Source organism: Rhipicephalus microplus, unplaced genomic scaffold (assembly GCF_043290135.1).
Source record: "Rhipicephalus microplus isolate Deutch F79 unplaced genomic scaffold, USDA_Rmic scaffold_13, whole genome shotgun sequence".
Classification (NCBI taxonomy): domain Eukaryota; kingdom Metazoa; phylum Arthropoda; class Arachnida; order Ixodida; family Ixodidae; genus Rhipicephalus; species Rhipicephalus microplus.
The window spans coordinates 29,401,750-29,414,910 of NW_027464586.1; the positions used below are offsets into that span (position 1 = coordinate 29,401,750).

At 47.2% G+C, this 13,161-nt stretch overlaps 2 protein-coding genes across 2 annotated transcripts in view; one reads left to right on the forward strand and one right to left on the reverse strand.

Moving 5' to 3' along the window:
- Window positions 1–13,161, reverse strand: part of LOC142784051 (BAG family molecular chaperone regulator 2) — a 163,957-nt gene that overhangs the window by 69,305 nt on the left and 81,491 nt on the right. The gene's annotated exons all lie outside the window — the stretch shown is intronic.
- Window positions 1,757–7,852, forward strand: LOC142784052 (uncharacterized). The gene is made up of 3 exons (XM_075882686.1): window positions 1,757–1,844; window positions 3,989–4,077; window positions 7,501–7,852. Exons 1-3 carry the CDS (start codon window positions 1,841–1,843, stop codon window positions 7,777–7,779), a joined length of 372 nt encoding a protein of 123 aa, XP_075738801.1. The 5' UTR covers window positions 1,757–1,840; the 3' UTR covers window positions 7,780–7,852.

Genomic DNA, 13,161 nt, shown 5'->3' on the forward strand with positions numbered 1-13,161 from the left:
TCATCTGCGTAGATTAATGCTGGTAGTGCCTGATCAATGAGTTTTCCTTGTTTGACTAAAGAGAGGTTGAAGCCAAGTCCACTTGCCTCTAATTTGGCCTCTAATCCTTGTAGGTACATCATGAATAAGAAGGGTGACAGTGGGGCTCGGGAACAAGATAATGCCACATATGTTACAACAGATAATTAAAAAAGACAGGGGACGTGCCGTGAACAAGTAGAAACAAAAATAAAATGGCATGTGGCAGCGAGCGAAGGCGGCAATGGGGGGGGGGGGGGCGTGAGACTGCAGCGGATGAACGTAGGGTGTGTTTAATATGTGGAAGAAAAAAAAAATTCAAAATTTTGGCGACTGAAATGAGGGTGACTTAGTGAGTGCGCTCATGAATAGAGTAAACACGGTTATTATTTTTTTCAAATCTCTTTTGAAAGCCACGAAAAATCTGTATGTGGTGCAGCCTAACAGAAGATCCGTGAAGGCAAATTATGAATTCGTCGTTGTACAAAGGCCTATTTTTTTTTCATGCGCACCATCCCCGCCGCGGTGGTCTAGTGGCTAAGGTACTCGGCTGCTGACCCGCAGGGCGCGGGTTTGAATCCCGGCTGCGGCGGCTGCATTTCCGATGGAGGCGGAAATGTTGTAGGCTCGTGTGCTCAGATTTAGGTGCACGTTAAAGAACCCTAGGTGGTCTAAATTTCCGGAGCCCTCCACTACGGCGTCTCTCATAATCATATAGTGGTTTTGGGACGTTAAACCCCACATATCAATCAATCAATCATGCGCACCATAAATAGTGCTCAAAATTTAATTGCATATGTTGTTTTCATCCTCGCTGTATTCCGTGCTGTTTATGATGTAAAAAAAAAGTAGCACGCTGAAGTGGTGCTGCTTTTGGGCAACAGTTGAAAATGGCGGGGTGCATGAATACGGAATACTGCCGCTTACTCTCCAATCACTCTTGTGGTCACCTCCCATTGTTTGCAGCATGTGTTGTGTATACACAGCTTCATATTTCCTAGCTAGAAAAATTTGATTTTAGGTGTTTCACGCCATTTTCTTTGTAACTATTCCACAATTACACACACTGATCAGCAGGCTTTCAATTGCGCTGAAGGACACAGGTGCCGTAAAATTCATAGTCGATTCTTTCAAGAAACCGTATGTAAAGGCTGAAGCTTCATGCGTACTTACACACACACACACCATATTTTTTTTGTACTTTATGAAAGCTGCGAAGGTCTCATGTGCCTCCAAGCGTAACCTCTCTTATTTATTCTCCATCACCGCAAAAGTTTTGTTAGTTTCAAATAAAAGTACTTTGCGCATGGCCACGTTTGGGTAATTTTTTGTGTAGGTGTTATTTGAGCAGCCTACAATGTTTACTTTATAAGCCTGTATGTATATGTTGCATTATAAGGATGCAGAATGTGTGTGGCTGTACAATATAGATGAAGTGTAAAAATTAAGTGTGTCTATTGTAGTGTTCTTGCAACCAATCTTACCCCCGTATTCTAGAACGTCCCTCCACTCAACACTTCACCTTCACTTGAGATGGCTGATGGGAGCGCCGTCTCTAAGCAGAGAAAGTCGCTGCATGTCAGCAATAATCTGCTGTGATTCTCAAGTAGCGCAGCGTCGCTTTCAAACGAGCAGCGGCACAGTCCTCAACTCTGTCAAGTGAACGGTGAAAGTTGAGTCGGGGAGCATTTATGAATATGGGGGTTAGTTTTGTTGTCTTGTTGACCTGCCATTAACACTGGATTGATGCTACTTTGCTCTAGCTGTACAGTGCTCTCCAAGGCTCAAGGAGGCACCGCACGGGGAAGGCTCGGAGCAAACCATGCGTGAGTTTCCTTTCATTGTTACACTATGCACGTATTAAGTGATTGACTTTAATGTATGCTATTTGTATTGTGCAAGTTTTTGGGGACATACAACTTCCAACACTTATATGTTCTGACGAAAATCACGCAAGAATGAGAGAAGCTTGTGCAAAAATTATGCAAGAGTGTAAGAAGCTTTTGCAGAAGTCTGTGAAATGAAGTTTTGAAAATTTGTGGCAATGTGTCATTGTACAGTGGTCAACAGTCTTGCTCAGCATGCTTGACTGCTGGGCTCCCGGCTGCACAGGCGCATCTACGGAGTGCCTGATGCATGATGGGCCAAATGTCAGCCTGCACACTGGTGCCTGTTATCCCCGTTTGTCTGTTACATCAGGGTCTCTTGTAAAGGGGATCAACTGTGCTACCTTTTTTTTTCGAATGTAATGAGTTCTTTTTCCAGATTATTGTTGTTTTAAAGTAGAGCCTCACATTTCAATCAAATACTCAAGATTCTATTTTTCCTTCTAGATGCTATGAAGTCACTCGTTGTGTTACAATAGAGCGAACACTGTTATGAGAAAAGCTACTTTATGGAGTTAACTCACTTTATATTGACTTAACACACAGAATTGGTCAAAACTACACTCCATTCTAGCTGCATTAGGAATAATATTTATTTGCATATTTCTGTTTCTTTTGTTTGTTTGTTGGCTGGAGGTTTGGAGTATAGGGTGGCCAGAGGGCACTGTGTAGTCTTTCTTCATCTTCCCAATTTTGTGAACATCAATTGATAGGCGTATGGGAAGCAGCCAGCATGCTGAAACAGCGGTGCAAGCATGCAAGATGTTCACCATTGCATGCAGTCAGTTGCTGTGAGCAACCTACTGCATACAATTAACTGCGAGTGGTGAACTAACGCTGCACTATGTGTGCCTCCTGGAAAGCTGCAATGGTAAAGTGCAACAATTGTATAGTAACATGGATAAAATCGCAATTTGTTTGTTGAATAATTTTGCAACAAAATCAATGGAGTTTTGGATAAATTTGTGTATCTGCCTGGTTCATCAAAGCTACAGAGTCAAATGCGGTATATACTCGCGTATTATGTGTACTTTTTTGTGAATCCGGTTATGTGCGAAGCTAGTAGGAATCGCTGGCCTAAAAGCTCAACTGGGAATATATGTTGCAGGCGCTGTCACAGCTGTCTCAAAGCGGATTGTCATTTGTTTGCTAAGCCTGTTCAATGCCCCCATTTTCTTGAAGTTCTTCCGAACATTGCTCACAAAAACCAGTTCCCACGACAGGGTTATACCAGAGAACATAAGTACTCTCCAATAATTGTCGGGAACCCAACGTAAAGTAAGATGCAGACAAAGAAGCGCGATGCCAACACAGTGCTGTGTGTGTCGCCCTTCATGTGTGTGTGTGTCCATTCCTTGTCCCAGTCTTCTATTGCGTTGTGTTCCTTCCGATATCTAACCAACACACCCAAGCTTCTATGCTAAGTCTTATTCAACGCACTCTTCTTCTGGCTGCCATACTGAATATTGCATGTCGAAGAACTCCACGCTGATGTGCTTAGCGGTAGCACGGTTTCAGTTTTCTTCGGTAAGCTTTATAACAGCAATCGGCCTCGTATATAATTATTGTAGCCTATCACAAGGAACGGTAAAAACGCAATGGCCAGATGGTGAAACCGAAAAAAAATGAGTGTGAAAACCTGCCTCATCTAGTTGATTTGACAGGTCCTTGCACGCGTTCAACATCTGTGCTGTGTCTCGGGAATACATTCTTGCCGTGGAAGAGGTGGGAAGATAGGAGGCAAACCTTTAGGCATTTCGGACTACACATAAACAGGTTTTGGTTTTCAAGTTCGATATTCTAGGGAAAGCATAAAAGTTCATTGAAGAAGGGACCTTGCACTCAGTCCATTTTGTGTAAGACTGCACTCACCTGCTCGACAAGAGATGTGCCTGACCAGAGCATCATGAAGTCAAATGTGTCTGTGTGTGTGCTGGCAAGGTGGCTCGGGCTGGTTGGGGAGGGCAAAGTATGCGAGCAAAAAGTTTCTTGTAGTAAAGCAGGCTGGCTAATTATACTGGTGAGCAAATTATGTGAGGATGCAAATTCTGCGAGTAAATATGGTGTACTCTTGTATGTTTCAGCTCTATTGCTACGGATCCTGCGGATCCAACTTGGCATCCGGCAGCAACAAAGAGAGGTTCTGCAGGAGGTGCGACAGCTGAAGCACGAGGTACGGCTCTTGCCCGTGCCTCAGCACGCCCAGCCAGCACAGCGCCCTTCTGACCTTCCCCGGCTGCCTGCTGGTACAATTGGAGAAGTGGAGGCAGCAGAGGCAGCTGTGCAGAGTAAAGCTGTGGCTGCGGCTTTGGTGTATATTTCTTGATTTTTAATATGCCTATGTAACATGCAGAAATTTAGTACTGCTTTAAGCTACTGTGTTTCGGAAAACAAACTAGTCAGGTTATCTCATGGGCCACTGTACTACAGTCGATTATGAATAATTCGTACTCAAAGAGGCCAGAAAATTTGTTCAAATTAAAAGAAGTTCAAAATAAGGAAAGTTACCGTAATTACCTGAATCTAACACGCACCTTTTTTTCCGGTTAAGAGAGTTCATAAATCGCATGTGCGTTAGAATCGAGTACGAAAAAAAATGAATATGGTCATTCTATTGCCATCGCCACTTACAAAATGGCCGCCCCCTACGTGCGTCGGCATGGCGCGTCGGTCATTTCTGCCTATGTGTTTCCCATGCGCGGCACTTCATACGTGTGCTGAGGAGTTCGTCATCTTGTAGTACATTAGCATCGACGGCATGGTAGGGCCGACTCCAAAAACTCGACGAGTGCACCACAATGCTGCTTCTAAAAAAAAAAGTCGTTGCGTGTGCCGGAACGGGCTGAAATCTGGCCGCATCGCGGTCATTCGGAGTTCCCGAAACGTGCGTGCGGGACTGGCGGAAACAAAAGCAGAATATTGTCGACAGCAAAGACTCACGCAAAGGCTTCAGTGGACCACAGCAGGGTCGGTTTCCACAAATTGAAGAGCTGCTCGGCGAGTATGTGATTAAGCAGTGAGCGACACAGCGGCCCGTGACGACAGAACTGCTCCAAGTGCAGGCTATGCAGTTAGCCTTAGAAAAAGGGCTAATGCAGAGCCATTTTAAATCGAGCAGGTGCTGGCTAACGAACTTTATGAAGAGAAAAGGCTTTTCTCTCCGAAGGCGAACGGGCATATGCTGGAAGTTGGCGGAGGAGTACGAAAAAAAGCTTCAGAGTCTTAAGAGGTTCCTCCTAAACTTGCGGCACAACAACGGCTACCTGCTTGGGCAAATCGGGAATGCCGATCACACGCCTCTTTACTTCGACATGCCTGGCACCACAACTGTCAAGGAGAAGGGGGCGAAGCAAGTTTGTGTACTGACATCGGGCCACGGTAAAACTAGAGTGACAGCAATGCTCCGTTGCACGTCAGATAGGCATAAGCTTCCCCCGTACTTCATATTTAAACGGAAGACGCTCTCAACAAGAGTCGTTTTCCCGAGTGGTGTGATCAAGTGGGCCAACGAGAAAAAAGGGTGCGCGTTGCAACCGATGTCTTAGTTTTTTTTTGTTGTGGAAACCGGGTGCGCGTTACAATCGAGGGCGCGGTAGAATACAGTAAATACGGTAATTGAGCGGAGGGCTCACCATGCAGTGATGCATGTGCATGGAGAAGTTTTATTCACAAATTACAGGACATCCGTCATTAATTAAAGTAGTCAATACATGTCTGTACACGTTGGCCTTGCAACGAGTCAACAAGTTTTGCATGCAGTTTGCAAAGCATTTGTACTTCGGCTTCAGTATTCTCCTGGCAAAAGAAGTTGCGCGCGGCAATGTCCAGTGCTGACACTCTTTGATGACAACTGTGTTTCCACTGTTACCATCTGCGCTGCAGCCGGAGCGTGGCCAGCACATGATGAGAAAGGAGGAGCGTCTCCACCTGGAGAAAAGCAGATCGGCATTCGAGAGAGAAACACTCCGCGGCAGCTTTTTTTTTTCTCTCTTCATGCGCGGTGTTGAAAGGAGAAGAGTCTCTACATAGCAGGAACGAAAAACAGGGAAGCGTGACACCGGCGCGTTGCAGATCGGCATGAGAGAGCCAACTCTCTGCGACAGCTTTTTTTCCCCTCTTTCTCTTCGTGCGCAGTGTTAAGAGGAGAAGGGTCTCTACGTGGCAGGGACGGAAAAAGCCGAAGCGTGGCACAGGAATGTCGCAGATTGGCATTTGGCAAACATTCCACCGCAGTCTTTTCTTTCCTTTTCTTCATTTTCTTCTTCAAGCACAGCAATGAGGTGTCGGAAGTGCCACCGCAGGATTGGGCGGGGTGCTGAGAGCATTTTCAGAGCGCGGTATTGCTTTGATAGGACCACAGCGTCAGTTCGAATTAAGTGTGTTGGAATTAATGAGATTCGACTGTATTTACTATAGTCTGTGAAGTCCGAGTGAACTGTCCTAAGCTAGCAGACGATGCAGGCGGCATCGTGTGTTTCATGGGCAGTGACTAGCAATAGCCTGCTTAAAACAGACATTCAGTAATTTTGTTCATTTATCACCCTATTTCGTGTCCGCTGCGGCTCTCTCTACTTTGAGCTTCAGTTCACCCTGCCTTGTGTTAGCCGATTTCTTACTTTTTAAAAATCTAACATGCACCCAATTTCGCAGGGTGAAGAAAAATGCACCTTTGTTTATTGTGATGAGATTTCTATAGCGACATGCCTCTTCGTTGGCTATCACAGAAAAATATAAACAGCAAATGGTGTGATCATCTAGTGCGACCTTTATTTTTCTATCAGTTTCATCTATGACCAAGATTTGGTCGCTCTAAGGTTGCCTCTTAGTACGCCTTGATCATGTTCATTTATGTTGTTGTGCTCTGCTTACAATGCATTGATTAAAAACATGTCCAAGCTTCTTTGTGAATTCCACATATTTTATCGTTTTTTACCTGTAGAAGCTACTCCTGGTCAACATTCAGGCAAAGACATTGTAACCTCGAAGAAACGTGTATTGGAATTTGAGCACTGTACAAAGTAATTATACTATTTCATAGCTAGAATCAATATTTATTAAGGGTTATAACAGTGTTGTATTTGATTTCATAACAGCAAAACTGCATTCAGAGAAGGACTCTGAAAGGTTCTCACACTGAGTGTGAGAGGGCTGATGTGGAAACCATTTTAGGTCAAGTGAGTTGAAGTTAGCGTAAAGAAACAATGAAATGTTATGATGCCCGAAAATTCAAGTTGTTGTTTTCAGTGTCCTCTTCTTGCAGATTTTTATCATGAAAACATTTCGATGTGCTGTTGCGTTTACCCCATCTATGCTTCTTGCATTTTTTTACAGCGCAAGCACCTCCTGCAGATTGGGGGACGTGGCCTCCGAGAAACTGGTGTGAATGCCATGAAGGCTGTATTGGCGTATTGGCACATGACGTGAGAGTGCTGTACAGCCTTCATGGTAGAAAAGGGAAAAGGGCCTTTGTGAACCTGAAGCTCTGTAGATTAGTGACAGGATAGACTTGCTCATTGTTTTATGTGTGTGTACCCTTGTGTATTCTCTGTACTGCAGTGCTTCATGTGTACTATGGTATTTCTGTTCTTGTATGCAGATGTCATCTGCCAAAAAGCAGGGTGCGACCAGGCGGAGGCCCTCAACTTTATTAAGAGGTGGCTGCCAGGGTCTGGTGATCGCTGTGGGGGCAGGAAGCGGCGCTTCAGAGAAGCATTTGTTGTGGAGCAGCCCGATGATCCCCACTCTCAGAGTGCAGATTATCGGCTGCTTGCGGCAGCTGGCTTCCTGCCCAGCCACAGCAGCCAGGGCCTTGACAGCACCACTGCCACTGTGCCCCCAACGCAACCTGACCTGCAGTAGAGCGGGCCTTTTTTAGTTGTGTATATATATTTTTCAATGTATACATTTTTTGTTGTACCAAATAAATAAAAAAAAAAACAAAGAATAAATGGTCTGCAGACTGTCGGTGGTGCACTGTTTGGCTAGCTTATGCTGATTCGGAAGCACCATCACCATGTTTTAGTTACAAAAAAATGCTCTAAACTGTATGAATATTCTCGATTATCATGTGGGGGACATATGTGGGGATTGCAAGTGGGGGACATACGCTTTCATCATTTACTTCCTAACGACTTTTTTCGATCTGCTGTACCAAATACCAGTACCAAATAAAGCACTTGCTATTGCAAAAGATAAATTGGTAAAAAAATAAACTACACTTCTAGTGTTAGCAAAGGGAATGAAGTATAAAAGATGAAATAGATCGAGTAACTGCTTTCAGTTCTCAGAATTCAATTTTCTGTTGCCCCAAGTATACAGAGCTGCAAAGCTACAAGAGCGGGTCATCGAGGCATATTGTTTAAATCTTCCGCTAAAAAAAATTCCCTACTAATAATGGTTACATAATGGCAAGCCAATCAGTAGCCAATATTCGTCGTGCAGGAAACATCGGTGTAATAACGGCCTTTCATTGGCTGCAATGTGGCCCTGGATTGGTCCAATGTCGGCCGTACATCCATAGCCAATATTCGTCGTGCAGCAAACATCGGCGTAAAAATGGCATTTGATTGGCTGAAATATGGCCCAATGTTGGCCGAACATTGGCAGCTTTGTCGGCAATACGATGGGCCTTCGTCGGCCCAATGTTGGTTGCATACTGGCTAAAACATCGGCAAAACGTCGGCCCATCATTGGCTTGAACGTCGGCCCGACATTGGAAGAAGTTGCACTTCCGACGTCGGCCCGACGTCGGTGCCGATGTTAGCCGATGTTGGTCCAAGATTGGTCCAACGGCGGTGTGCTGCCTTGGTTAAGTTACACCACGCTACCACAAAAGACCGGGTAGACCCCTGTCGGCAACAACGGTTGCTCAGTGCTGGAATTCGGAGCGACAGCAGGTGAAAAGCACACAGATCCGCAACAACTGGTGTACAGCGCTGGGATCCGCAACAACTCCGCGAATTACCGTAAACGATGCCCCGACGACGACGGGAGGGATTGCGACGCTCCACGCAAGCATGCGCAACGGGCACCGAGTTCGCCATGTACGGACGCTTCTCTAAGCTGTGACGCACTGGCACGCCCAGTACAGATTTCAGCAAATGGCGGTGGAATGCCTCCACCGAGCGCAGCTACTTCGACGCCACAACTTCCGCAGCACCAAGCTGCGGCTTTTCTGAAGCAAAATCCACAGCCGATGGCCACTAACACGGTGAGGAAGAAGGGCAGGTCGGAGCGCCATGCGCCACATGGTACACTGCAGCTCTCAAATCGACCTGCAGTGCACGCAGGAACTGCAACCACGTCGCAACGTCAGTGTACACAGGAGGCTCTTCACAGTGCCAGCACGGCGGAAAGTTTTGCGCCGCAAGCTACCGTTCTATTTCCGGAGAATTTCACTCTGGTGTGCTCAAGAAGGACCCGTCGACGTACAAGGGCACTAGCTGCGTCTCCTGAGATTTTCGTTGACCCATCCGTAGCAGACAGTTTTATTCGAGCCGTACGTCAGCACCAAACAGTGCCTTCATTCCAGCATCGCGCTTGATGCTGGCGTTCGCGCTATCATCCCGGCGTGGTGTCATCAAGGGGCGAGCCAACAGCCACCGAAATATCGTGGTAGTCGACATGTCCTCCCGGGAACGCCTGGAAGAGCTGCTTGGTGTCTGCGGCATCTCCGGGTCCGCCCGAATCCCCGCTGACCGAGGATACAGCACAGGATACCTGCACGGTGTGGAAGGTGACCTTGCGGATCACGAGCTGCTGCAGTGCATTGAGTCGAGCGTCACGGTGGTGTGTGCAGTACGGTGCGGAAAGGCAGTAACGCTGCGGTTCGCTAGCCCAGTCCCTACAAAGCAGGTGAGCATCTTCAAGCTGCGGTGTCGGGTGCGCCCTGCTAGGCCACGTCCATTGCTGTGCATGCACTGTGGCCACTTTTTCATGCAACAGCCACCTGCAGGTACGCCAAATGCTGCCTAGGTTGTGGTCAGAGTTATTCCTCCACAGAGAGGTGCGATGCCAGAGCACATTGTGTAAAGTGTGGTCATGACCACGCAGCAAATACTCCCAACAGTCGTAAATGGCAAGAGGCGTGCAAGGCGCCCCCCCCCCCCCCCCCATCCTGGCCTCCTCTTCAGTACCGCTTTTCAGATGAGTTGTGCGCACCATGATACAGAAAGGAAATTATCAATAGTGGACGCGCCCACCTGCTAGCGCAGCGACGTGAACGCATGCACAGGCCGCTTTCGGTGCACCACGCCCAGCACCAACCCCTGCCGGCCAGCAGGCCAGTGCCCGATCGGCATCACCTAGTGCTGATTCCAATGCATCTCCTGTTACACTTGCTGTGCCGCAATTGCGGGATGATCCGCGAGATGCCATTTTCGCCTCGCAGCAGCTCACTCTGCCGGCAGTCGGTAAACTCCTCCCATCGGACAGTCCACTCAAAGTCATCTGCCTCCAGGCAAGTGGCTTACAGAAAACTTCTGGCCATCGTGGTTAGTCAAGTGCCTAGCCACCGTCCACGTGTTCTCCAGTAGAATACCAACTCGTTGCGGTAGCGGCACTTCGAACTTAAACAGCACTTGCTTCAGAACGAGTACAAAGTGTTCACTCTGCAGGAAGTGTACGTCCTAGCGAGACCACAAGGCTGCCTGGATTTGTGGGCTACTGCAGTAACACATCCTGCACTGTCTCCGGAGGCCCCGATGAGCCATGCCTGGTGGATGGCCATCGCCAAGACGCTGCCTGGTGTGCCGTGTACGTGCGTACCTCTATCGCACACACGGTAATCCGTGTTGATGAACTAACAAGTGGCTCACTGAAATTTTGTGCTGTAATAGGGCGTCTAGGCTCCTGAGACACCACTGTGGCCAGCTTCTACGTGCGTCCCAACAAACCTTGTAATGCTTCCAGCCTGATTCGCCTAGCTCATCGCCTGGGCCGTAAGTTTCTTCTCTGCGGGGACTTGAACGGTCACTATACTGCCTGGCGTGAAGACAGCTATTGTGCTCGGGGCCAAGCCACTATGGCGGTCATCCTACGATCAGGCCTCTAGATTTTGAAGACTGGGGAGCCCACCTTTGTGCGCAGAGGCGTGCGTACTGCTGTTGACATTTGTGTCGCAACAGAGCATTGTGCGTGCACCTGGTCGATCAGTCCAGACACCTAGCAAACAGATCACTTTCCGATTCGATCACGAGCTCGCTCTGGCGGACCTCATGGTGAGCCAACTTGCAACGAGACCACCAGTACTACCAGCAGAGGCCCGAATGTTTGACAGACCAGTATGTATACCCCATTAAATTCACCCTGCCTTTACTATTAGGAGAGTGGCGGCCCTGTGCAACGAACCGTTCCTGCCTCATAAACTGACTGCATCACTCAACCGTTCCAAGCAGCGAAACGCACCGGGAGCAGACGGAATTGCGTTCCAGATGCTCCGCAATCAGCCAGGCAGTGAGAAGCCCGAGCTGCTTGACTACTTCAATGACATCTGGAACAGCGGACAGTTACCAGAGTGCTGGCTGGCTGCCATCGTCGTGCCAATCCTAAAAGCGCGTAAGCCAGCGTCGACCCTTTCATCATACACTGCCCTATCTCTCATACCTCAGCCGCCTGCAAGGTAATAGTGACACAGAGATTGCTTCTACTAATTATTTTACAAAGGGGACCAACGAGACGCTATGTGAGCGTCTACAGTGCCTCGCAACTAACAAAACGCTATGTGAGCGTCTACAGTGCCTCGCAACTAACGAGACGCTATGTGGGCGTCTGCAGTGCCTCGCAACCAACGAGCCGCTATGTGGGTGTCTACCGTTCCTCGCGCCTGCTCACGCATCTTCGTCAGAGCAGCGCATGCCTCCGGCGTACGAGGACGAGCCGGAAAGACTGACGGAGGAGTTGTTCAGAAGGGGACACGTAGGCGGAACGCTTTTAGCAGACTCGTCTTTGTGGCATAGCTACTTTTCTGGGCACAAGTTCGCCCTCAATAAATCATTTGTGTGTGTTCCCCCTCTTGTATTACGTGACATTTTGGTGTAGGTGCGGGGTAGTGAGGAGTGGTCCGAATTCAGGTCATAGAGAAATAAAAAAAAAGGTTAAGAGTGGACACTCCCGTAGACCCCAGCGGCCCAATCGACCCTAGCACACCTGGTGGTTGGTGAGAGCAAGTGGCGTGCGCTTCCTGTTTCAGTTTTACTGGCGCAAATTTTGAATTACTTTGCGTAACCGACGTTTGGCTATGACGAAAGTTCATGATTTTAGACCACTTTTCATCACCCAAATGGATAGTTTTTGTAGGTCGTTTTGATTTAGCGATTCCCTGTTTTGTTTTGTTCAGTGGTACGTGAGAATTGGTCGTGACGTAATTTTTATTTTGATTAAGTTATAATAAACATAGATGCAGGTAATGATAATTCACTACGGTTTTATTCGTCGCGCTTGTGTTTTTCTTTTTGAACAAGTGATCAATGTTTATATCAGTCAAAGAGACAGAGTATCCGCAATGTTTTATTCAAAGGCAAGGTAGAGTCTGAGAATATAAAAAGCAAAATATGACAGAGGTAGACAACAAATGGATCTCGTCTTACAAATAAATTGTAACAAATATAGTAACAAATACAGAGAGAACACAGGCAACGCACACATCGCTAGAGTTGGCAGAAGCCGAGAAGCTGGTGATGTATGACACACCAGGCCAGTGGGTAAGTAAGGATCTATGGCAAAAACACAGCGCACAATGCTGATGAAGAAGGAAGAAGTGACATATACACAGCAATGAAGTCGCGAATCACGCCTGGGGTTAACCGAAATAATGCATAGAAAAAAAGAGCGCACGGAAACCACACGACACAATATTGCAGAAAGGCAAAGGTGCGGTGTGCTGGCTGTGCTTAAGAACAGCTAGCCCAAAATTAAAAAAAGCAGACTTGATGCCTGCCTGTCCTCAGAAAGGTAGGGCTTTGCAGCTTGCTCACTACGTGAAAGACAAACTTTATGCTACAAGACTGGCAACTCTTGTGGCTCTTCTTATGCATCGCCTTCATCAAAAACTTAAGATCCCAAGTGATTTGCGTCTGGGTGTTGCTGTGACGCTTGTGAGATAAAATAGATTGTAGTCATCACTTATCCAGCATTGTGGACCTTAATTGGTGCTACGAGAGCGGTATTACAGGGCTAATAAATAGCAAAGAAAACCACTTTGGCTCATTATTTTTCACAAAGGCTCTACATCGTACGTTATCACTCACAAGCTATATAA